Here is a 27,496-nt window from a genome sequence, read left to right on the forward strand (position 1 = left end):
CCAAAATCCCTTCATCCAGGATCCAGGAACTGATTAAAAGCTACAGGAAGCGACTAGAGGCTGTTATCTTTGCAAAAGGAGGATGTACTAAATATTAATGTCACTTTTCTGTTGAGGTGCCCATATTTTTGCACCGGTCAAATTTTGGTTTAATGCATATTGCGCATTTTCTGTTAGTACAATAAACCTCATTTCAATCCTGAAATATTACTGTGTCCATCAGTTATTAGACATATCAAACTGAAATGGCTGTTGCAAACACCAAAATATTTAGAACTAAAAATGATTAAGATTAATAGGGGTGCCCAAACTTTTTCATAGGACTGTAGATTCAGCGTCAAAATCAGCGTTAAAAAACTCAGTGTGCACTTACAGTCCTCAGGAACGAGATCTGAGAGGCAGAGAAGGAGGTACTGGTAAGAGGATACAAGGGTGGGCCAGAGGGATGAGCTATTACTCTGATAGTCTTGGAAACAGGGAGGGCTTATAAATTAATTATACGCACTATAATACGACACCCGGCATATAATACAACACCCCCCCCCCCCGACTTTTGAGAATATTTTCAGGGTTTAAACACTCGTCTTATACCCTGTCTGCTCTCTGCCTCCTAACGCCGCTAAGCCATGCCCCCTTCACTCCGCCCCCTCCTCCCAGGAAAGGGGGGGCGGCGAAAAATGCAGGTTCACCCCTGTATATTCATATATATATTACTGTTACGTTAATGAATGTGTTAGTATGCATAATAACTGGGTATTATACATAAAAGTACATTAAGGTGGTTGATGTGATAGTATGTATGCAGTTTATTATTTTAACCCTCTTAGCTGAAGTGATAAATTACTGATTAGATCTGTTCTGTATGCACATAATAATGGACTGGTGGTGGCTCATTAGTCACCGTGTATATTAATTTTTCACTATCACCCAAATTCATAATGTCGTACTGCTGCAATTGTTGCTAATCCTCAGATGTTTTTCCCACTGGTTTTAGATTTTGACACTTGCAGTTTCTCAATGAAGTCCTGGTTGCCTTCTTTACCCGTCATCCTACTATTTTCCTTCTTGTTCTTAAAAGCATTCAATAAACTTTCATTAAAATGAGCCTCCATTGTGTTAAAATGACCGGTATCCAAATCTAGATAACACAAGGCATCTGCATTCAACGAACACTCAACCGACATGAAAGCAATTAGATGGCACGTTTATTTTTACATTAACCACCTTCATTTGTTATTATGTATGATACCTGGTTATTATGCATACTAACGGTGTAATGAACCACAATAGTAAACTGCATACCATACTCCCATATGTAATAATACACCAGAAATGACAGCTGGTAAAAGGTAAGGCAAGAAAAATGTATATGCAATATATACAGTGCCTTGCGAATGTATTCGGCCCCCTTGAACTTTTCATCCTTTTGCCACATTTCAGGCTTTAACCATAAACATATCAAATTTTAATATTTTGGGGGAAGAATCAGCAACAAGTGGGACACAATTGTGAAGTGGAACAAAATTTATTGGATATTTTAAAAAAATTTTAACAAATAAAAAACTGAAAAGTGGGGCATACAAACAAATTCTACTTTGTAGCGCCATCTTTTGCTGCGATTAAAGTTGCAAGTCGTTTGGGGTATGTCTCTATCAGTTTTACACATCGAGAGACTGAAATTCTTGCCCATTCTTCCTTGCAGAACAGCTGGAGCTCAGTGAGGTTGGATGGCGAGTGTTTGTGAACAGCAGTTTTCAGCTCTTTCCACAGATTCTCGATTGGGTTCAGGTCTGGACTTTGACTTGGCCATTCTAACACCTGGATACATATTCCATTGTAGATTTGGCTTTGCTTTATGTTTTGGATCTTTGTCTTGTTGGAAGATAAATCTCCGTCCCAGTCTCAGGTCTTTTGAAGACTCCATCAGGTTTTCATCCAGAATGGTCCTGTATTTGGCTCCTTCCATCTTCCCATCAATTTTAACCATCTTCCCCGTCCCTGCTGAAGAAAAGCAGGCCCAAACCATGATGCTGTCACCACCATGTTTGACAGTGGGGATGGTGTGTTCAGGGTGATAAGCAGTGGCGTAACTAGGAATGGCGGGGCCCCGTGGCGAACTTTTGACATGGGGCCCCCCCCCATCCCAACTGACGCCGAAGACCTCGACCGACCCCCTCCTACACACTCTATTATGTCCCTTACTTGCCCCTGCACACAGTATTAACCCCAATAGTGTCCCCTGCACACACAGTATTAACCCCAATAGTGTCCCCTGCACACACAGTATTAACCCCAATAGTGTCCCCTACACACACAGTATTAACCCCAATAGTGTCCCCTGTACACAGTATTATGTTCCTCTGTGGACACCCATAAACAATTATTATACTCTGGGGTCTTTTCAGACCCCAGAGTATAATAATCGGAGACCCGGAAAATAAAAACATAAAAAAAAAAAACACTGTTGCTTCTTACCTGTTCCCCGGCTCCTGTGCTGTGCTGTCCTCCTCTCGCGTCCTTCGTTAATGACGTCGGACGTCACATGACCCGGGAAGCATGCCGGGTTCATGTGACGTCAGAGACGTCAGACAGCAGTAGGACGGAGGCCTGGCAGGATCGCGGAGAGGTAAGTAACAGTTTTTTATGTTCCCTTACCTCTCCGGTCCGCCGATCATTATACTCGGGGGTCTGCAAAGACCCCCGAGTATAATGATAGCCCTTGTGGGGCCCGCGGTGTCACTTGCCGATCCCGGCCCAGCCAGGATCGGCAAGTGAATAGGGCCCGTAACTGCCTATTGAAAAAAAACCGCAGCGGTAGCGGCTGTCACCGGGCCCCCTAATGGCCCGGGCCCTGTGGCAGCTGCTACTGCTGCTACCACGGTAGTTACGCCACTGGTGATAAGCTGTGTTGCTTTTATGCCAAACATATCGTTTTGTATTGTATCCAAAAACTTCAATTTTGGTTTCATCTGACCAGAGCTCCTACATCCACATGTTTGGTGTCTCCCAGGTGGCTTGTGGCAAACTTTAAACTAGACTTTTTATCTATTTATCTTTGAGAAATGGCTTTCTTCTTGCCACTCTTCCATAAAGGCCAGATTTGTGCAGTGTGCGACTGATTGTTGTCCTATGGACAGACTCTCCCACCTCAGCTGTAGATCTCTGCAGTTCATCCAGAGTGATCATGGGCCTCTTGGCTGCATCTCTGATCAGTCTTCTCCTTGTTTGAGATGAAAGTTTAGAGGGATGGCTGGGTCTTGGTAGATTTGCAGTGGTCTGATACTCCTTCCATTTCAATATGATTGCTTGCACAGTGTTTCTTGGGGTGTTTAAAGCTTGGGAAATCTTTTTGTATCCAAATCCGGCTTTAAACTTCTCCACAACAGTATCTCGGACCTGCCTGGTGGGTTCCTTGGTCTTCATGATGCTCTCTGCGCTTTAAACAGCACCCTGAGACTATCAGAGAGCAGGTGCATTTATACGGAGACTTGGTTACACACAGGTGGATTCTATTTATCATCATCAGTAATTTAGAACAACACTGGATCATTCGGAGATCCTCACTGAACTGAACGGAGTGAGTTTGCTGCACTGAAAGTAAAGGGGCTGAATAATATTGCACGCCCCACTTTTCAGATTTTTATTTGTTTAAAAAGTTTAAAATATCCAATAAATTTCGTTCCACTTCACAATTTTGTCTCACTTGTTGACTCTTCCCCCCAAAATTAAAATTTGATATCTTTATGTTTGAAGCCTGAAATGTGGCAAAAGGTTGAAAAGTTCAAGGGGGCCGAATACTTTTGCAAGGCACTGTAACAATATGGTTCCAAAGTTATCTCTCAATTATTCTGTCCCTGTCTAGACACACACACAAATGCCCGTAAGGGTGCATTCACACGGTGTAACGTGCCGCGTGATGTGGCACATGTACGCCACAGGACCCTTTGTGTGCCGTACACGCTCCCATTGACTTCAATGGGAGCGGGGATCGTATGCGCCATTTATTCACGGCCGCAAACTAGCGCGGCGCATACATTCCCCGCTCCCATTGAAGTCAATGGGAGCGTGTATGGCACACAAAGGGTCCCGCGGCGTACACGTGCCACATCACCGTGTGAATGCACCCTAAGTTTCACTGATGGACATCTCCTCCTAGTGGCTGTTCATATTGAAGGCAGCATAGAACAGGTGAAGCTAAGTAAACTACTATGTAGTTTTACTGGCATAGTTTCAGTATAACTTGTTATTTTACATTCCTGCTTATTCTGCATTTAGGAGTGGTGTGACAGCCTTCCCTGCCTAAGTGTCCATAAAAAATAGCTGTCTATGCCTGAGGAGGGCAACCCACTGGGCACCTAGCCCAGAACAAATAGGGATTTAATCCGTTCTATCTCTGTGCTACACTATTACATTGTGCTGAGCGGAAAGTTAAAGGGGTATTCCCATCTACATAATTATTTTTTAATTTGTAGATGATTAAAAGTTAAACATTTTTGCAAATATAAGTAATAGAGATGAGCGAGTACTGTTTGGATCAGCCAATCCGAACAGCATACTCCATAGAAATGAATGGATGCACCTGGTACTTATGCTTTGACAGCGGCCGGCCGCTTAACCCCCCGCGTGCCGGCTACGTCCATTCATTTCTATGCAAGCGTGCTGTTGGGATCGGCTGATCCGAACAGTACTCGCTCATCTCTAATAAGTAATTAAAAATTCTGCAGAGTTTTAAAGATTTTCTCTAACTTTCTTAGTGGTGACAGTCTGTTATCTTGATCAGTTTCCTTGGATACGACCACCAATGCAGAAACTTTCTAAGGTCAGAAAATCAGCCATGATTTCCTTATTGTGGCCGGGATATCTTCTGATACATGTAGTGTCCCTGCCTGATAACCCGGCTACAATAAGAAAGTCATAGCTGGGTTCCTGACAAGTCCCAGACCATAGAAAGTTTCTGTATTAGTGGTCATATCCATGGCAACCGATCAAGATAAAAGACTGTCACCACTAAGAAAGTTAGAGAAAATCTTTAAAACTTTGCAGAATTACTTATTTACTTAATTACTTATATTTGCAAAAATGTTTAACTTTTAATTATCTACAAATATAGATATGATTATGTACATGGGAATACCCCTTTAACATAGGAGTACAGGAACTGTGTATGCATTATCTTTGCCATCCACCAGCTGTATTATACAGCTTCTACCCACTCCCAAGATAACTTTGTTTGAAGATAACTCTGTGTCTAGATTGCTAGAAAGGGAGTCTCAACTCCAATGCCACCCCTGCCTTCAACTCATTGGTTTCCAGTGGGTTGCAATGGTGCCCTGAAGTGCTAACAACAGCTTTCAGACTCTACTACAATACAGAAGTAAGTTTTTAAAGGCATTCTATCATTAGAATACCCTTTTTACAATACATACACATAGGAATGGCCTTAAGAAAGGGTATTCTTCTCTTACCTTTATTATTCTGATCCATGCCGCCGTTCCTGAGAAAAATCTTCTTTCTTTCTTATGTAAATGAGTTTACTCGCAGCACTGAGGACATCCCCTGTGCTGTTTGAAAACTGAATTACTGTACCCCCCTGCTTCCCCCCCCCCTCTCCACTGAGAGACAAATGTAAACTGTTTTAACAATAATTTGAGCAGTATAAAAACTGACAGGACATCATGCTCCTATATAGGCTTATATAGTCAGAACAGAATGCCCAGCAGTACTCTGCATATATTTAAACTTTTCATGAAAATTTGTAAATCTTTAAATCTGTAAATATGTGTGTCCTCTTCAGCGCATGAAAGTGTTTGGTAATATAATGGCAGTTTTACACTTTTAATTTTTTTTTTTCTCGCTATGGTGTTTACCGTACGGGAAAAGTATTTTTTTAGATCAGGCGTTTTCACATTCAGAGATACCTAATGTGTATGTGTTTCATAGTATTTAAGTACTTTTATATGTGTTCTAGGGAAACGAGGGGGTGATTTGATTTTTTTATTTTTTTTTTGTATTTATTAGACCCCCCTGGGGATCTTGAACCCTAGGAGGTCTGCTCACTTAGGCAATGAATTGCAAATTACCGTTGCTTCTATTGCTGATTCCAGAGAGCAGCCCACAATAGAAACAAATTACAGACAGGCTTCACAAGGTTCGCGGCTTTCATGGTAACAGGACGCCAGACTCGTGATTAAGGATTAACATGAGCACTTGATATTACACAGGAGTAAAATACAGGACTAAAAATACATAACTGATGGTCTGTTCATCACAGTGGTGCACACTGGTTGCTTGTAAACAGTTCATAATACAATAGTACATATATTACAATAATATACAATATAAAGTGTACAATGTGAAGAGAAAATATAATAATATGCCCAATTCCATAAATTTCTCCATAAACAAATTCAAAGTGTCAAGTGCTTTATAGACTAAAAATATCTGATACAACATAGTGGTCACACAAAGAGAAAAGGAGTGTATAGATGACGAGGCGATAAGGAATCCCATGATGCGTGTGCCTACACAGATGGAAGATAGGCTGCAGCAAGATGAACTAAGGAAAAAACTGAGTGACAAGGATTAAAAACTCATAATAAAAAAAAAACTTCACAAGAACAATACAAATAAACAAAAGAACCGACTGTGAACTACTAATGTGTTTTTACAGAGGAACACTTGTGAGTTGAAATATCAAGAAAAAATATATTTGAAATAATATAATATGAAGTGTTAAGCAACGTTACAGAAACAGGAACTACAGAAATGGAGCAAAACCAATGTGATCATTTAAGCCCTAAAGCAGGAGTAGGCAACCTTTTTTGTTCAGCATGCCGATTTAAATAAAAAAATCAAAGTTGAGGTCCTCGGAGTGGCGCGCAATAATTGTAAGGCTGACAAACCCTATACTTCTTATAGCACAAATCATAACATAGATGTGCTGTCATTCTGTGCTCCCAGACACATACCCTTCCGCTATTTGCCTTGATAAACCTGTACCTTTCCATTAGAAGCGATGGAAATACATGTGTAACCCAGAAATAGTGGTAAATATATGTGATTGGAAGCAGAGCGAGGTAATACCTATATAGCGGTGATACACTATGTACCGGGAGGCTGCATCCAATCCCCGGCTGTCGGTAACTTCACTTTTCTTTAAGTGAAACGCAGATTCATTTCACCCACTTTTAATTCCTGACTGTGCGGTAACAGTAAAAGCCCAGCCAGGAATTAATGGGAAATATATAGGAATCTCTTGTACTTCTATTCTCTGTTCAATCCAATCCTGTCTTAGGCTCAAAAAACCACAGCAAAAACTGCAATAAAAAAAAAAAAGCTGTGTTTCTGTAACGTGGGGCCTCTGTCTAAGGTTGGGCCCCGTGTTGTAGGAATGCAGCTTTTTTTTGTTGCAGAATTTGCTGTTTTTTTCTGAGCCAAGCCAGGATTGGATTGATCAGAAGGGAGAAGTACTGTATAAGAAGCTTCCAATATACACTCACCGGCCACTTTATTAGGTACACCTGTCCAACTGCTCGTTAACACTTAATTTCTAATCAGCCAATCACATGGCGGCAACTCAGTGCATTTCGGCATGTAGACATGGTCAAGACAATCTCCTGCAGTTCAAACCGAGCATCAGTATGGGGAAGAAAGGTGATTTGAGTGCCTTTGAACATGGCATGGTTGTTGGTGCCAGAAGGGCTGGTCTGAGTATTTCAGAAACTGCTGATCTACTGGGATTTTCACGCACAACCATCTCTAGGGTTTACAGAGAATGGTCCGAAAAAGAAAAAACATCCAGTGAGCGGCAGTTCTGTGGGCGGAAATGCGTTGTTGATGCCAGAGGTCAGAGGAGAATGGCCAGACTGGTTCGAGCTGATAGAAAGGCAACAGTGACTCAAATAGCCACACGTTACAACCAAGGTAGCCAGAAGAGCATCTCTGAACGCACAGTACGTCGAACTTTGAGGCAGATGGGCTACAGCAGCAGAAGACCACACCGGGTGCCACTCCTTTCAGCTAAGAACAGGAAACTGAGGCTACAATTTGCACAAGCTCATCGAAATTGGACAATTGAAGATTGGAAAAACGTTGTCTGGTCTGATGAGTCTCGATTTCTGCTGCGACATTCGGATGGTAGGGTCAGAATTTGGCGTCAACAACATGAAAGCATGGATCCATCCTGCCTTGTATCAATGGTTCAGGCTGGTGGTGGTGGTGTCATGGTGTGGGGAATATTTTCTTGGCACTCTTTGGGCCCCTTGGTACCAATTGAGCATCGTTGCAACGCCAAAGCCTACCTGAGTATTGTTGCTGACCATGTCCATCCCTTTATGACCACAATGTACCCAACATCTGATGGCTACTTTCAGCAGGATAATGCGCCATGTCATAAAGCTGGAATCATCTCAGACTGTTTTCTTGAACATGACAATGAGTTCACTGTACTCCAATGGCCTCCACAGTCACCAGATCTCAATCCAATAGAGCATCTTTGGGATGTGGTGGAACGGGAGATTCGCATCATGGATGTGCAGCCGACAAATCTGCGGCAACTGTGTGATGCCATCATGTCAATATGGACTAAAATCTCTGAGGAATGCTTCCAGCACCTTGATGAATCTATGCCACGAAGAATTGAGGCAGTTCTGAAGGCAAAAGGGGGTCCAACCCGTTACTAGCATGGTGTACCTAATAAAGTGGCCGGTGAGTGTATTTTCCATTACTTTTGTAGCTATTCTTAGCTTTAAAAAAAAAAAAAAAACACAGCAAAATCTGCAACCAAAAACACTGCTTTTCCACAACGTGGGGCCTCAGCCTCCTGCATACAAATGGTACGGATGTGGTTTTCACTGACCTGTACATTAAAAAATGAATCGACAGGGCCACAAATGCAGACAGATATAGGGGACGTATAGGACACATATAGGACCTGTGCCATAATTTGCAGCTCTTCAATTTGGCCCAGATACATAGCCACTAAATGAATGGCTGTATATACGGGTCCATTGAAATGTATAGGTCTGTACTTTTATCCACAGTTGTGTATAAAACGTCTGGTCATGTGCATTACAGGTTAGCAACTCCATGTGCCTCATAGTAATAGTAGTTAACCCCATCATGTCCCTCACATTAACCCCTGTGTGCCTCACAGAAGGGTTACTGATATGTGAGACATATGGATTAAACATCTTCATTATTTATTAGTACCCCAATGTGTCTCACATGTTAGTAACCCTTATGTGAAGCACACAGGGTTAATATGAGGGACATGATGGGGTTTATTCCTATTAATGTGAGGCACATGGAGTTACTAAAACTAAATTAATAACCCCAAATGCCTGACATTAATAGGCATAGTAACCCCAGTGTGTACCTGGTGTTGTTTCACTTTCACTTTGCTCAACAGAGCTCTCCTCCTTTCCTCTGCAGGGCTGCAGACAACAGGAGCTCCCACACATGTAACAGTGGGTCCAGGCAGCATCCTTGTGCTGTACAGTGACAGCTCCGCCTCCTGGTCTTTCCTCACCCCACTCATTGGTGAGCAGAGAGGGCAGCCAGAGAAGGGGGAGTGTCCTTTACCTCAGCTCTAGCAGAGAACTGAATGGACACTAGGTCTTCATTTAATGCACGAAGGTACAGTGCTGGCCGCTGTGCCAGCAAAATATGCCATGCGTGCCACTCTTGGCACGCGTGCCAGGGGTTGCTGACCCCTGCCCTAAAGTATGTATGACCTCCATTGAGGTGCAGTCCCTCCCTTCTGAAGCATCTGTAGACAAGAAAGAAGTTGGTTCAGTTCTTCAGGAACAAAAATCCTTCCTTCCTACACCTGCTCAGCCACTTGTCTACAGACCAATATTGAGAGACAAATGTTATGGTTTGTATAATAAAATTTCCAATATACTTTCTGTATCAATTCCTCACAGTTTTCTAGATCTCTGCCTGCTGTCATTCATTCTGCTCACCTTTAGAGGATAAAACTCTGACCATGGTCATGTGATTTATGGTCCATTGTCATGTGATGAGCATACAGGTTCCGCTTGTTACAGTCACAGCACAATATCAGACATCGGCCTGGTAATCAGCTGTGCACCTCTGTGCTCATCACATGACCATGGACCGTAAATCACATGACCATGGTCAGAGTTTTATCCTCTAGAAGTAACAGAATGAATGACAGCAACCGAAATCTAGAAAACCGTGAGGAATTGATACAGAAAGTATATTGGAAAATTGTATATCCTTTTATTGTACAAACAATAAGATTTGTTTCTCAATATTGGTCTAATAGTGGCCAACCCCTTTAAGGCTTCTTCCAACTTATTACTCAGCTGAGTAGTGGGCCCCCTTGACACCAGTGGGCTCTGGCATCTGCCCAGGTTTGGCAGGTGATGAAGTCAGCCCTGGTTACCCGGCTCTCTCTCTCTGCCTGTCTGTCCTGAACCTCCATCCCCATCTCCAATCGCCTCTACCCAAGTGAGTGTCTGCTCACTGAACAGTAAACTCCTCTCCATGTTGTCAATTGCACGCACTTCTGGGCTTTCAAATGAACAATTCTTACACCATGGACAACAGTATTCCTCCTTCAAATAGCTGTTCTGGGACAGCTTACATTGCAAAAGATGTGAACAGAGTTACATTGGCACCAATGGAATTCATGATACCTAATGGGGATATTTACAGCAAACAATGTGAACTAGGCCAAAAGTTAGTTACCTTCTAAGTGCTAGTCACTGTGCAGCATCCCAGAGCAATGCTGCTATATGTTTTGTGTTTGTTACATGTACCCTGGGGTTGTCTTGTGTGTCTTGTCTGTGTGTGCACAATGTGTCTGCCATTTTTCTGTACATACGCACTTATCTTTGCACCTTGTTGTTGTTTGAATGATGCATATTACCTCATGACCAATCACATGCCATATGGCGAGGTTCTAGGAAAGGGTTTATATTATCTAGCAGCTGTAGCAAAGTTAGCCCAGTGATTGGAAAGTCTAAAGTTATTTGGTGTACCCCTCAACCACTGGGCTCCTTAGTCGTTGCCTGCATCACCATCAGGGCATCTCCTGAACAAAATCCACATCCCCTCTCCTACAAGGACTGCCCCGGGGAAGAACTGCAGGTATCCCCGTTTACTGCACAGCCTCGTGGAGGATTCAGAGTGTGTAAGTAGCGCACCAGGCCTAGCAGGCGGCACAGCTTTTGTCGTTGTATTCCGCACTCTCTGATCCCCTCCGCCGGGTTGCTTCAGCTGAATCAAATGTCACACTGCAATCTTTAGACAAATGCACACTCTCATACTCCCACATAGCTTAAAGGGGTATTCCCATGTACATAGTTTTTTTTAAATCTGTAAATAATTAAAAGTTAATCATTTTAGCATATATAAGTTATTAAACATTTTGCAGAGTTTTAAAGATTTTCTCTAAATATCTTGTGGTGACAGTCTGTTGTCTTGATCGGTTGCCAGTGGGTATGACCATGAAAGCAGGAACTTTCAAAGGTCAGAAAATCAGCCATGATGTCCTTATTGTGGCCGGGATATCTTCTGATACTTGTAGTATCCCTGCCTACAATAAGAAAATCATAGCTGGATTCCTGACAAGTCCCAGACCATAGAAAGTTTCTGCATTAGTAGTCGTAACCATTGGCAACCGATCAAGATAACAGACTGTCATCACTAAGAAAGTTAGAGAAAATCTTTAAAACTTTGCAGAATTTTTAATTACTGATATTTGCAAAAATCTTTAACTTTTAATTATCTACAAATATAGATACGATTATGTACATGGGAATACCCCTTTAACTGCTTGGTTTATGCCAATAGGCTGATCCTGCACTGCAAGTTTGTACTCTGGCATAAAAAAAAAAATGTGATTGTCAGTCAGAATACCCCTTTAAGTTAGTGTTTGTGTCTCTGAAGAGAAAAAAAAAAATTGTACTCAACTATCGGATCAGATAAGGTTTTGCAGGTTTTTTTTAACTGAAATTGAAAAAACTTTTTTTGTAATAAGGGGCTATTCACATGTACTATTGCAGGAAAATGAAATAGTAGATTAACCTGTAACTGACAATATAAGTGTCCCTATCACTGCCCCAATCAGCTTCTCACATGACTGCCCTATCTGTTTCTCTTACACCCATTAGTGGTCCTCATCAGTGATCCTATACAATGTTTGAGTATTACTATAGTACTTAGGTTCGGTTCACATTTGTGTTTGGGGATTCCGTCCCCCTCTCTGCATGAAAAATGTGGAGAGAAAACCACGGCAAGCAGCACTTTCTTCTCCGCATTTTTTGCATGGAAAGAGTGGAAACTACACGGACCCTGTTATAGTCTATGAGGTCTGCGGGTTTCCTAAGATAACCACTATTTTATGTGGATTAAGTTTCCATTTGAGGGGTCCCCAAACTGACCCCCCTGAATGGAAACCTGATCAAAGATGTGAACCAGGCCTTACCTGTCTGCTTTCCTAGTCCTGCTCTTCCTCTGCTCCTGGCACACTGCTGTGAAGTCAATTGTGCCTAAAGAAGGAAGGAGCGGTAGTAACCACAGAGCAAAACGGTAAGTACTACACTCTCGGTGCACAAAACTTGTAGACTAAAGGCTTCCTGCTATACCATTAAGAGAATTTGGGTCAAGGCTCCTATTCTCCCTGGTTCTGAGATTCGGCTGCACTTTTTTTTAAACAGTGTATTTAAAGAGTTTTTTCATATAGGGAAGGTAAACAAACAAGGCAGAAATTGAGATAATAAAAAGAAGCAACACATCCACAAATGGAACCAACAAAATAGAATAAAGTAACAGTAAAAAAAAAAAAAACATAAGAAAATCAGGCATATAAATAACGTGGTGCGCAAACAAATGGGTCGATAAGGGCCCAGGATAAACCCCAGTTGCATTTTTAACAACCAGATTGGCAGAACCAGGAAGAACCTGCTGCATCCCCCCTCCCTCAAAATAAGATCAACATGGCCCCATTATCCATCCCCGATGTTATCAGCAGCAGTTGAGCATCGTGCAGGACCTTTGACTTTCTCATTGTGTAAGGTCCTGGGTATGGGTGAGTCTATTTCAATAATTAAAGTGTTGAAATATATTTTATTAACACATTTTGACTAATTTCCCTGAAATCCTGAACTGAAATCCACTTTTTGACTCTTTATTCTTTCACTTGTTTTACAATTGCTAGCTGAAATCTGTATGCTTCTTCACATTGCAGAGAGGATGGGTGGGCTCTTATGTAATGCTGAGAATTTGAGACAGCCTAAGGGGATGTTCACACAGAGTTTTTTTGCACACGACTTTTAACGCGGAATCTGCCCCAAAATCTGCATGCAAAAATGACTCCCATTGACTTCAATGGGAGCCTCTCGCTTTTATTTTCCGCTAGCTAGTAGCGGAAAAAAGAAGAGATTTGACTTATCTTGCCATGGATGCCGTGGCTGAGGCAGCCACGGCATCCGCGGTGCGAGATTCCCTCCTGATTAGGCCCATTTATCCAGGCCTAATCAGTAGCAGAATGCCGCGATAGAATGCTGATGTTGCATCGGCATCCCAAGTTCACAAGGTGGAAAAGGTTTCCGCCACCTTTTCCTCCGCGTGAACATACCCTTACCTGACACATTGGTAATATTTAGGAAACCTAGCTGTCTCATCTACCCATCAGGTGAAAAAAGCTTCAGGAATGTTGAATTCTTACATTGTGGTTCTATCTGCAGGAAGCTGATCAGTGTTATTTATTTATCTATACTTGACACAAGACCTAACATGTTTTACTTTTATTTCCTCCAACACAAACAAGTAAGTAAGTAGTGTAAAGACAGTGGCGTAACTACCGCGGAGGCAGCTGCCACAGGGCCCGGGACATTAGGGGGCCCGGTGACAGCCGCTACCGCTGCGTTTTTTTCTTAATAGGCCGTTACCGGCTGGAGTCCAGCCAGTAACGGGCCCTATTTACTTACCAATCCTGGCTGGGCCGGGATCAGTAAGTGACACCGCAGGCCCCGCAAAGACTATTATTATACTCAGGGGTCTTTGCAGACCCCCGAGTATAATGATCGGAGGCCTGGGAAGGGTAAGAAACATAAAAAACTGTGTTGCTTACCTCTCCAGGCTCCGGGCAAGCTTCGGCCTAGTTGTCTGACGTCCCATTACCCCGGCCTGCTTCCCAGGTCATGTGACGTCCGACGTCCTTGAAGAAGGACGACGGCGGAGGCCGACAGCGTAGGAGCCAGGGGACAGGTAAATAACAGTAGTTTTTTTATTTTTTTATTCCCCCGAGTCTCCGATTATTATACTCTCTGGTCTGAAAAGACCCCAGAGTATAACAATTGTTTATGGGTGTCCACAGTGGAGCATAATACTGAGTGCAGGGGCCACTAAGGGACATAATACTGTGTGCAGGGGCCACTAAGAGACATAATACTGTGTCCAGGGGGCCACTGAGGGACATAATACTATGTGCAGGGGCCACTAAGGGACATAATACTGTGTGCAGGGGCCACTGAGGGACATAATACTGTGTGCAGGGGCCACTGAGGGACATAATACTGTGTACAGGGGCCACTGAGAGACATAATACTGTGTGCAGGGGCCACTAAGAGACATAATACTGTGTACAGGGGGCCACTGAGGGACATAATACTATGTGCAGGGGCCACTAAGGGACATAATACTGTGTGCAGGGGCCACTGAGGGACATAATACTGTGTGCAGTGGCCACTGAGGGACATAATACTGTGTGCAGGGGCCACTAAGGGACATAATACTGTGTGCAGTGGCCACTGAGGGACATAATACTGTGTGCAGGGGCCACTAAGGGACATAATACTGTGTGCAGTGGCCACTGAGGGACATAATACTGTGTGCAGGGGCCACTAAGGGACAAGAATGCGGAGGAGGGGGTCGGTCGAGGTCTTTGGCATCGGTGTCGGTCGGGGGAAGGGCCCATGTAAAAAGTTCGCCACGGGGCCCCACCATTCCTAGTTACGCCACTGTGTAAAGAATTTAGGGGCTGTTCACATGTATGACTTTGTGTCCGTGCAAAAAAAAATGAGGCCTCATACGGACACCAATGGTCACCTTTAAAAACCCATTCAAATGAATGTGTTTTAACCCTTAAGTACTATTATGGTGTCTATCAAAATGATATGTGTACGTACCTCCATACTTTTGAACAATGGAAAGAGGAACAAAATGTACTTTTATGTTGACTCCGCCCATTCTCATTCATTTTTCATGTGCCCCCACACAGTATAATCCTCCTACAGTCACCCGAACATTATATGCCCCCACATTGTAATGTTCCCTTCCAACTGCTCCACAGTATTAAGTTCCTCTCCTGGTGCCCCAGTTTAAACAAGAAACTGGAGCAGCTGGAGGGGGACATTAGCAATAGGGGTAGCTGGAGGGGGACAATAAATTAATGGCAGATGAAGTGGGACATTAAAAGGGGGGCAACTGGATGGGGACATTAAACTCGGGCAGCTAGAAGCAGACATTAAACCGTAGGTGTAGCTGGAGGGGGACATTAAACTGGGGGCAACTAGAGGCAGACAGGTCCCACTCTCCAGCTACTCCCACGGTTTAATGCTCCCCTCCAGTTGTCCCCAGTTTAATATCCCCCCAGTTTAAGTGCCCCCTCTTCATCTGCCCAATTTCATGTCCCCTCCTCCATCTCTGCCACCGGTTTCATCTGCCCCCCCCCTCCTTTTCTCCCTCAGTTTCATATCCCCTTTCATCTGCCCCCAGTTTCATGTCCCCCCTTCTATCTCAGCCCCCAGTTTCATGTACCCCCTCCATCTCTGCCCCCAGTATAATGACAAGCACAGACAGACAGACACACTCACACTCATACTCTCTCTCTTCATCCTACATTTCACATCCCCCTTCCCTTCTCAGTACATTACACACATCTCTTCATCTCTTCACTGTGACCATGTGATGTCACACAAGGTCCTTGCACCATAGTGAAGCGTTCCTCCGATCACCAGAGCCTTGTATCTGTTATAAGAGCCGGCGGTGATCGGAGGAATGATTGTTCAGTAAAACATTAAAGGGACATAGAGGGACATGTAGACAGATGTCAAATTCAACATGAGCCAACAGTGCGGTGCTGCTGCAAAAAAGGCTAATAAAATTCTGGGATGTATTAAGACAAGCATTGAATCTAGATCAAGAGAGGTCATTATTCCGCTGTACTCTTCCCTGGTCAGACCACACCTGGAATACTGTGTACAGTTCTGGGCGCCTCAATTCAAGAAAGACATCGATATATTGGAGCAAGTCCAGAGAAGAGCAACCAAAATGGTGGAAGGTCTGCAAACCATGTCCTATGAGGAGCGGCTAAAAGAACTGGGATTGTTTAGTTTGCAGAAGAGAAGGCTGAGGGGAGATTTAATAGCAGTCTACAAATATCTGAAAGGTAGTCACAGTGCAGAGGGATCTACCCTATTCTCATTAGCACAAGGAAGTACAAGAAGCAATGGGATGAAACTAAAGGGAAAGAGATACAGATTAGACATTAGGAAAAACTTTCTGACAGTGAGGGTAGTGAGAGAGTGGAATAGGCTGCCACGGGAGGTGGTGGGCGCTCCATCAATGGAAATCTTCAAGCGGAATCTGGATAAACATATAGCTGGGATGATTTAGGAAAACCTGCACTTGCAGGAGGTTGGACCCGATGGCCCTTGAGGTCCCTTCCAACTCTACCAAAAGAATAAGAATAAGATGTGCAGGACAACAGGACAGGGGTATGAAAGTGGGACTTTCACGCCAACCGTGGGACGGTTGGGAGGTATGTGTGTATGATAGTGGTGCATGATAGCCACCATGATAGTACTTAAGGGTTAAAGCTGACTGCTGGAAAGCCGTCAGCTGTCCAGTTTCCCCAGGGTTTAGGATGGACAGCGGCGGATATGTAAGGAAAATTCACCTGGAGTCATGTTACATATTATTCACTTTTGCACTACGTGTATTGGAAGAAATATAAACAGCAACCTGCAGGACTACTGTTATTTACAGCATGTACTTCCAGCAGGGGGCAGCAGAGAGCCATGGAAGTAAATTGCTGAGCTGTGGGCACCCAGCAGCAGCAATGCAGAGGGGATGTTTCTCCAGCTGCAGTAGTAACACCTCCTCCTTTCAGATTCTTTACCTCTTGTTGAGAGAGAGCACAGGAAAAGAGTGACAATAGTAGAAAGTGAAGGCAGGCAGTCAGTGCATTTCTTACACTGGCTTGGGCTGCATAGGTGTCTTCAGACAGGAGCTAACCTATGGATCAAGGACCTCCAGTGGTGTCTGCTGGCCAAGCAGCTGGAGGACTCTATCTATCTCTCAGTGACAATGAACAGAAACGATACTCCGAGCTTTTCTCCTTGTGCCAAGTAGAAGGATCCTCAAGACTGGCAGCAGCTGATAACAGTAAGGTGGCAGAGCTCTTCTTGGCATCCCAGCTTCCCGCAGAAACTTTACACCAGGTGGGTGCTAAAGAGTGGGACAGGGCACCTCGCTCATTCATTACGAGTTATTTGGAGATTTGGTGTAACATTCTGTTGATGGGTGATGAATTTTATTTTATTTAGTTTCAGGGTTGGAAATGACAGTATAAAATATTGGCTCTGATCCTATGAATGCTAGTAAACAATGCCAGGCTATAGACTGAGTGCTGGTGAGCTTACATAGAATTTTACAGAGTTACTGGACCAGTTAGGCCTCTTCTTAATGCACTTGTTTTACCAGTCAGCTCAGGTTCTTCCCAGGTTCCTTCCTTCCCTGAGCAGCGTATAATGGAACATGGATTTCTCCAGGGAGAGATGTGCTTGCTTTGGTAAAATAAAGATCATTTCTGACCACATGGATCCATTTCAGGTTTCATACACAATGGGGTATATTATGGAGGTCTGATTCACGTATGACTGATAATTTAGCATTCTTACAGAAGAAGACAGCACCTATAATATTGTGTTGTTGTCCTTTGTTTTTATTAGTATTGATTTGCATTAGTGTCCTTAAAGTATAGGCTTCCTTCAGGCTTCATAAAACCACACTGAAGAATCCCTAGCCGAATATTATTCTATATGTTCTGCTTTATACAAGGCCTTGGAAACCTGAAAACACGTTTCAATAAATGGGGAAAAGCTTACTGACACTAAATTATTAATACAGCAATAGACATTCTGGAGTGATGTCCCAGGGCATGCTTGGCCCGTGGGGATAAAAGTCAGATTTATAGTACGGCACAAAAATATTTCACTAACACCCACAATGGCACAATAATAGGCAACTCCCCATTACTGTATGTAATCTGTGTTGTCATATTGTTTTACTTACTGTTTATTTTAATATAATCTAACCCATTTGCCAGCCACTATGTTGCCGGGTACCACTGAAGGAACAGAACATTTTTCAGTGCCAGAAATATTGATGATTGTAGAAATATCTATATGTTATCTATGGGTGACAAGAAACAGCATGGGGCATTGCTCACAACTTCCTCAAGGTGCTGAAGATTTGCTGTAGTCACAGCCCAGACAAGCACTTGTTACTCTAGTTACTCTGTGTGGAGGGAACACAGTGCATTATTGTCCATTTTCTGGTATATTTCTTATATATATATTGTTATAATGTTGCCATAAAGGTCACATTTGGGACTTGTGAAGTTACTCACTCACTACTGCCACATATAATATGTCAAAGATACATAATAGTAGTTTACATCTAAGAGGTTCAGGAATGTAACTCTCTTACCTTTTGCTAAAACAGAATTGCAAAAGTGTTCCTCAGCTTTTTTGCAAAGTAGTTGTGGCATCCATTAATATAGGGCCATACAGCCTCCTTTCTCTGCTGTACAGGCTCCATTGAACTCTCTGTATACATAGACAGTCTACCTTAAAGAATTCTGTTTATGTGAGAATATTTCTACTTATGGGGTCATACAGAATTTTACAGTAAAAACACATTGTATGAAGTTACAGGAACACAGAGGTACAGTAGACTGCTCATATGCTTCTGTTGCGGTCTGATCACATGTGCATAAGTGCATGAGTCTGTCTATGCAGGCGTTGTTTACCTGCTATTTATTTTTCTCAGATTTTGCTACTTGGCTGTTTTTTACTCTCAGCTCTTTTACCACTAGGGGCCTCTAGGGGCAGCAAACAGAGTCACTGTTTTCCTAATTACATCCTGGAAAACAGATTTGCATATTTCTCCCATAATCCCCCAGTGGAGCAAAAATGGCTTGTAAGTCACTATTCACCTGTGAAGGTGCACACTCTCCCTAAGGAGTGTTATTATCCCCTGACTCTGTTACCACAGTGAGTCTGATGTGCCTGCAGACTGTTAGTAGCATCTGAGGCCCAAATCACATCTGTGTTCAGGTTTTCGTTAGGGGATTCCGCTTAGGGACCCCCGAATGGAAACCTATCCACATAAAAGAGCGGTTACCTAAGGAAATCTGCGGACCTCATAGACAATAATGTGGTGTAGCAGTGCTGGCCGTGCCCTCAGATCGGCTCATCTCCGGAGTAGCTGGGCTGAGCGCACGGCCAGCACTGCTACATCTCGGCATAGAAATGCATTGACCAGCGTTGATTGGCCGAATGCCATACAGAGTACAGCATTCAGCCAATCAACGCTGGTTCTGCCGGAGGAGGCGGAGTCTAAGATTGGTCCACAGCAGTCTCCATTCTGGTCCGATCTTAGACTCTGCCTCCTCACAGACGAGCCTCCAGCAGAACCAGCGTTGATTGGGCGAATGCTGTACTCTGTATGGCATTCGGCCAATCGACGCTGGTCAATGCATTCCTATGGGAAAAAGTCAGTTCGCGCATATCGCAAGCTGACAGGGATCCCAACCAGATAGAGCCCCAAAGAGCTGGATGAGTGACATTCCCACCTAAATAAAGGTAATCCCTAGCTATCCCTGCCTGTACATCTGTCCCTGTCTCTCAATCACATAGTTCACAGTCTCATATGAACCGGATATTAAATCCACTGTTCGTATAAAGTGGAGGTCACCTGATTTAGCCAGCCAATTACTTTTTCAGATTTTTTTTCAATGCCTCTGTTGTCGTAGTTCCTGTCCCACCTCCCCTGCGCAGTTATTGGTGCAAAAAAAGCGACAGGGAAGATGGGAGGGGAATCAAATTTTTAGTGAGTTTGCCATCTGGTGTTCAACTCGACTCGAACATCTCGAACAGCCTGATATCCGATCGAACATGTACTCGATTGAATGCTGTTCGCTCATTTCTAGTAGTAATGGATTAATAAGTACAATTAATAAGTCTGGGTGTCTTTGATTGTTGCTGGCATTCTCTCCCTTTGTTTACAAGGTGTTAGCTTCCTGCTGTGCAGCTTCCTGTGTAGCTGCTGCACTAACTCCCTCTCACTCAGCCCCCATTCTCTCTCACTCTGTTACAAAACCCTCTGTCTCACTAAGCCTAGCCGCTTCCACCCTCACTGTCTCGCTAAACCTAGCCCCTCCCACCCTCAATAAGGGGGGGGGCGTCTTTTGATCATCCGCCTCAGGCAGCAGAGAGGCTAGGTTCACCACTGTGTACCCCTAAATATTCTGAGATACATAAACATGACTCATGTCACCACAAAACACCTAACTGTCAAAAGCTGCAAACAATAGATGTAATAAATGTGGGGCCTTAGCCTTGAGGTGGTAGTGGGCCTTCTTACCTACTTAATGCCTCATCACCATAAATTATAAATCTATGCTGTAATATATTAAATAAGTGATCAGGTAATGAAGAATATTCTAAAAAATGTACCTAAATGATTTGTGCTTTTTATTATTTTATAATCCATCTTAATGGAATATAGATCCACTAACTCCATCTCTTTGCATCCTTCAGTAGCTGCTGCTCCATTGATTCTGGCACAGTTGGAATTTTTCCTCTAGTCTCCTCTGAAATCATTTCTGTTAGTTTTAGCACAGATATGCTGTCCCCCCTTGTGTTGAAACTAACAGAAAGGATAGCTCAGGAATGGTCGGCGTAGAGAAAAGATTCTAACTGCACCGGAATCGGTGGAATGGTGCCTATTGCAGTATGCAGTGAGTTGGAGTTGCTGGAAGTGGTAAAACATCCTCTTTAAAAAGTCATGCACAGAACAAAGAGAAGAGCAGGTACTTGCTGCACATAAGGCTAAGGTTCTACTAAGCAAAACGCAGCTAAAGAACGCTGCAGAAAAAACTGTTGTGGAAATGCATTACATTTATTTCTGCTGCGTTTTTCATCACGATTTTTCAGCGTTTTCTCTGTTGACTTTCTGCCCCTATAATAACTATATAGAAAATGCCAGTGTTTCTGCTCGGATAACTAACATGCTGCAGATTTTTTTCTGTAGTGTGTGAATGGGAATAGCCTGAATCCCACATTGCAGGTACACTGTGTGTTCGCAACTTTGGGGCTTCAGCCTAAATAAGCATTCCCTTGTTGAAATTAATATTTTCTACAGTAGAATGCTGGCCTGCGTTCCTGCCATGTTATTTTAGAGTTAAAGTTTGACCCTGTTTATGACCGCTATCAGTGGCACTAACTAAGGCCGGGTTCACATCTGTGTTTGGTATTCTGTTCGTGAGTGAGCGATGTTCATCCTCTGATCGTCCGCCTCAGGCAGCGGAGGGGGGTGTGTGCTAGTGTTAATATTACAGTGAATACAATGCAGTAATATTTTGTGCAGTAATACTTACTTCCCTTTGGACCGCCATGACCACTTCTTCCTGTTTTGACTTGACTCTGTAGAGTTTACAACACAGAAATCTTTGACTCTTCACTTCTCCACAGCGGGACCTGCAGCTTATATTATGCCCCACAGTGGCAAAATAGACTGTGGGGCATAATAGAGGTTGCAGGGGGAGCGTTGTGGGGCATAATTGAGGTTACAGGGGCCAAAGTGGACCTTGCAACCTCTATTATGCCCCACAGTTGCCCACCCAACCTTTATGCTTCACAGTTGCCCACCCATGAACTATTATTATACTCAGGGGTCTTTTCAGACCTCCGAGTATAATAATCAGAGACCCAATGGAGGTGAGGGAACATAATAAACAGTTTTACTCACCTCTCCGAGATCCAATGTTAATTGCAGCAGGCTTCGGGCCTGCGCTAGAAGTACCATACAGGCCCGAAGTCTGTGCTAGTAGTAACAGCCTGTTACGGCTAGCACAGACTTCGGGCCTGTATGGTACTACTAGCGCAGGCTTTGGGCCTGTTTGGTAATGTCCCAGACCAAGTGACGTCTGGGACAGTATCATACAGGCCCCAAGCCTGCTAGTATTAACATTTGATCCCGGAGAGGTAAGTAACACTGTTTATTATGTACCCTCACCTCCCCTAGGGCTCTGATTATTATACTTGGGCCTGCTCACAGCCCCCCGCGTCCTATAGTAGAAGGGGAAGCGGGAGGTGGCTATGAGCAGGCCCAGGGAGGTAGGTAAATAGACCGCTACCTGCTGGGGATACTCCATCAGGTAGTGGCCTATTATAAAGAAAAAAAAAAGTATTTAACTTACTGACCTCGCTGCTGCTCCCGCTGCCACCGCCCCTTCGCTGCACCCGGCAATAAGACGTCTGCGTATCAGAGCAGGAGGCGTGATGACGCCACCTGCGCTGAGAAGCAGAGGTCTAAACCAGGAGAGGGCCGCTCGGGTTGTTTTCAGAGCGGCCCCTCTCCTGCGCTAGTATAGAAAAAAAAAATCTGATTGCAGCGGCTGCCGCCCCCTTGGGAGTGCCGCCGCTTCACCTCGCCTCATTAGAGCTGCGGCCCTGCAGACACGTCAGACTAGGTGACAAATTCTGGATGGCGTTGTGTAATAGACATTCTGGCAGGTACAATTACGAGAACTTTCCATGGGGTAGGTCAACTACTTACTATGGCAGGCTCTGTGGTAGGAGCACTCTGGTTGTATTATGTTTGGAACCCTGTATCTGCCATTACAAGGTCTGCAGGTCAATGTTTGGGGATGGAGTTTACATATGGAAATATTTTCTAGCATTTCCCTAAAATCTTTTTGTAAAGCTCTTTAACATCATGAACACCTGACAGATAGTGTTGATAAAGCCACGCCGGTCTATTGGAATTAGTGAAGAACCTTTAGGCTAATGTGAGCGCTGCTAAGTTCTTCCTCATCTTGATCCTTGAGCTGTTTCTTGAGTACAGCTGGAATTTCAATCTCTTTGTGGCCTAATTTCTGCACTTAATCCTTTTCACGGTGCTTGTAGAAAATCAATTTTCTCTTTTTTTTTTCTGGCCTGAAATTTGTTGAGGTGATTTTCTAATACCATACTTGGGCTTTTTCCAGATGGCATACTTTTAGTCACTTCCATCACTAGTAACAGAATTATAGGAGGCGATCCTAGCAGTGTCACTGTCATTTATGGGAACGCAGATGTAAGACTTTCCCAATCATATGTGATAAAATAAATGCTATCTGCCACGGGTGATGATAGGTTTTTAGATTCTGTTTTAATACAAACTTTATATTTATAAGTGATATCATTATGACTTTATATTTTTATTATTACATACATTAAAAATGTAACTGGAACACCTAGTTTAGTTGTGGTTGGAATAAGGAACCAGGATAACAATCTGTGTGCATTGTGGGAGGGTGGAGGTCTTAGGGTATGTTCACACAGAGTTTTTTCCTGGTGGATTTTGAAGCGGAATCCACCTCAAAATTTGCCTGCAATAATACCTCCCATTCATTTCAATGGGTGTCACTCGCAGTTTTTTTATGCTAGTGATTTTTTTCAGCTAATGGAAAATATGTGCGACATGCCCTATCTTCATGCGGATTCCACAGCTGAGTCAGCTGCAGGGTCCACGGTTCGAGACTCCCTCCTGCTTGCGCCCATTCATTTGGGCCTAATCAGGAGTAGGATGGGGCGACGGGATGCCAATGCACTGCATCAGCATCCCATTGCGGCTAGCCGCGCAAAAAGGACACACAGAAAAAGTTTCCGCCGTGTGAACTTACCCTAAGAGTCAGGGCACACGGAGTCTTTTGGCACTTATTTTGAAGCTGAATCCGCCTCAAAATCAGCCTCCAAACAAAGCCTCCAAATAGAACTCTAGCCTCATTATATGGCACAGGAGCTGTGTCCACTCCATAATTACCTGCTCCCAGACTCTTGTCATTCTGTGTTGGCACTGTTAAGGTTAACAGCTTATATGCCAATCAAGCCTGGGGCATGTGGTGGACTTCCTTAAACTGGCCATCAGACCACACATGGTTGCTGGCTATTGTGTTTCTGACCTTGCTAAACGTTTCCCTTGCTCTTATATTGTATTTACTGACCTCTGCTTTTTGGCTTTTTTGACTACTCTTTTGGATTGTGATTTGGTACTGTTTTGTCTCTCTAGTTTGACCCTTGGTTGGCTAACTCATGTCTCATGTCTTGTCCTGTTCTGTGTATCACTTATCTTGAGTAGGGTTTGTCATCCTGTTGTCCCTGTCATTAGGACAGTTGCGGCAAATAGTTAGGGACATGGGGTGGGCCTAGGTTTAGGGCTCACTGACTCTTTCTTTCCTTCCCCTACCAGCTGTTATAGAGAATTTGTTCTAACAATATTATTGACATGCTGCAATTTTGGAAACCCTAGTGTGTTTGCATATATTTTTCTGAAATAGAATCCCATCCACTTTGCAGGGACTGTAAAACGCTGCAGTTTTTTATGCTATGTGGGGCACCTAAAGGGCAAAATTACGCGCGTTATACACCAGTAATGACCCATTGAAATGAATGGGATCTGTTTTGAGCGCTCACATTCTGACATGTGTATAAGTGCCAGAATGCGAGCCCGTTAACGCTGTGTGAACTGGCCCCTTACAAATATCAAGTGACAAATGTTATTGTTTGTGTAATGAAAAGTTGCACAATTTTCCAATATATTTTCTCTTTCAATTCCTCACAGTTTTCTACATCTGTGCTTGTTGTCATTCTTATTTACAGTGTATAAAAATCAGTCCATGGTCATGTGATGAGCACACAGGTGCATAGCTCGTTATCAGGCGGATGTCTGATTACTGTGTTGGATATATGATGAGCTGTGCACCTGTGTGTCCATCACATGACCATGGACTGTACATCACATGACCATGGACTGTACATCACATGACCATGGACTGTACATCACATGACCATGATCTGTATGTCAATTGGACATGGACTGATTTTTATCCATTGGAAGCAGTCAGAATGAACGACAGCAAGCAACCATCTTGAGAAATGTGAGGAATTGACACAAAAAATATATTGGTAAATTGTATAAACTTTCATTATACAAACAATAACATTTCTGTCCCACTATTTGTCTGAAACTGGACAACTCCTTTAAGTGTATTGTTATCATCCTTCCTTGTTCATTTCTCCATATAACTTGCACACCTTGGATAAGTCTTGCTGGGATTTCTGGAAGCATGCAAAAGCTGTTCATAACTTTTCAGTAGGTTCCACTGCATATTATCTGAAGCATGATAGAAGATGAACCCTATGAGGCATACAGTAACTATTAAAGAGGACCTTTCACCATTTTGCCCATAGGCAGTTCTATATACTGCCGGAAAGCTGACAGTGCGCTGAGTTCAGCGCACTGTCGGCTTTCCCGATCTGAGCCCGGTGTGAAGAGCTTACGGTCCCGATACCGTAGCTCTTCTATGGTCAGAAGGGCGTTTCTGACAGTTAGCCAGAGACGTCCTTCTTCACAGCACAGCCAATCGCGCTGTGCTGTGAGAGCCGGGAGGAACGCCTCCTCCCTGATAATGCTCGTCTATGGACGAGTACTGCGAGCAGAGGGAGGGGGCGTTCCTCCCGGCTCTCACAGCACAGCGCGATTGGCGCCGCGAGGCAGAAGGACGTCTCTGAGTGTCAGAAACGCCCTTCTGACCATAGAAGAGCTACGGTACCGGACCGTAAGCTCTTCACACCGGGCTCAGATCGGGGAAGCCGACAGTGCGCTGAACTCAGCGCATTGTCAGCTTTCCGGCAGTATATAGAACTGCCTGAGGGCAAAATGGTGAAAGGTCCTCTTTAACAAGCATGGCATCCATCCTCAGTCATTGTGCTGCTAGTATCTGAGTTTTATTTGACTGTACACCCTAAAAAAAACATATTTTTTCCTTTTTCAATTGTGATCATTTTGAACTTTTAACAGTGGAAAAGCTTTGGTCTCCCGTGATGTTTGATGGGAAGTGGGCAGCACTGTCAGGAACACAGACATAAATATTCCTCTACAGAAAGGAAGCTGCTACTAAAATATTGTCCCAAAAGATAAGACTGCACCTGGCACTTGTGTTACTGGTCATACTGTTTTCTGTATCTATATCATGCTTTACATGTGTAAATTACAGAATTTGCATAATTATGTCCTCTCTAATAGATGTGTTAAGCAAGGTAATTTACATGTGGATAAAGCTGTAGGAAGCATTTAGGGTAAGGACAGATATTTGAGGTTTTGTTGATGCAGTTTCGAAGCCAAATGCAGGAGAGGATAATAAAAGACGAGAACCTATAAAATACAGATGGTACTTCTTGTTATTCAATCTAATCCTAATATTGACTTCAAAAACTGAATAAACAGATCATGTATCCTTACCCTTTGCCTATAGAAAACCAGACCTTGCAGTGTTTTCACACAACATACAGTCCTATGAAAAAGTTTGGGCACCCCTATTAATCTTAATCATTTTTAGTTCTAAATATTTTGGTGTTTGCAACAGCCATTTCAGTTTGATATATCTAATAACTGATGGACACAGTAATATTTCAGGATTGAAATGAGGTTTATTGTACTAACAGAAAATGTGCAATATGCATTAAACCAAAATTTGACCGGTGCAAAAATATGGGCACCTCAACAGAAAAGTGACATTAATATTTAGTACATCCTCCTTTTGCAAAGATAACAGCCTCTAGTCGCTTCCTGTAGCTTTTAATCAGTTCCTGGATCCTGGATGAAGGTATTTTGGACCATTCCTCTTTACAAAACAATTCAAGTTCAGTTAAGTTTGATGGTCGCCGAACATGGACAGCCCGCTCTCAAATGATCTGAAAACAAAGATTGTTCAACATAGTTGTTCAGGGGAAGGATACAAAACGTTGTCTCAGAGATTTAACCTGTCAGTTTCCACTGTGAGGAACATAGTAAGGAAATGGAAGACCACAGGGACAGTTCTTGTTAAGCCCAGAAGTGGCAGGCCAAGAAAAATATCAGAAAGGCAGAGAAGAAGAATGGTGAGAACAGTCAAGGACAATCCACAGACCACCTCCAAAGAGCTGCAGCATCATCTTGCTGCAGATGGTGTCACTGTGCATCGGACAACTATACAGCGCACTTTGCACAAATAGAAGCTGTATGGGAGAGTGATGAGAAAGAAGCCGTTTCTGCACGTACGCCACAAATAGAGTTGCCTGAGGTATGAAAAAGCACATTTGGACAAGGCAGCTTCATTTTGGAAACAAAAATTGAGTTGTTTGGTTATAAA

At 43.4% G+C, this 27,496-nt stretch overlaps 1 protein-coding gene across 3 annotated transcripts in view; it reads left to right on the forward strand.

The window, feature by feature from the left end:
• Positions 1–17,168: 17,168 nt before the first annotated feature.
• The window catches only part of REPS2 (RALBP1 associated Eps domain containing 2), a 113,775-nt gene continuing 103,447 nt past the window's right edge, over positions 17,169–27,496 (forward strand). For 2 of the 3 annotated variants that reach the window (XM_075264819.1, XM_075264820.1), the window contains exon 1: positions 17,169–17,477. In XM_075264819.1, the coding sequence (XP_075120920.1) occupies positions 17,274–17,477 (204 nt within the window). In that variant the 5' untranslated portion in view covers positions 17,169–17,273. The remainder of the gene's footprint in view (positions 17,478–27,496) is intronic. The other variant, XM_075264821.1, reaches the window with a different exon arrangement.

This window comes from Leptodactylus fuscus, chromosome 2 (genome assembly GCF_031893055.1).
Source record: "Leptodactylus fuscus isolate aLepFus1 chromosome 2, aLepFus1.hap2, whole genome shotgun sequence".
NCBI classification, from domain to species: domain Eukaryota; kingdom Metazoa; phylum Chordata; class Amphibia; order Anura; family Leptodactylidae; genus Leptodactylus; species Leptodactylus fuscus.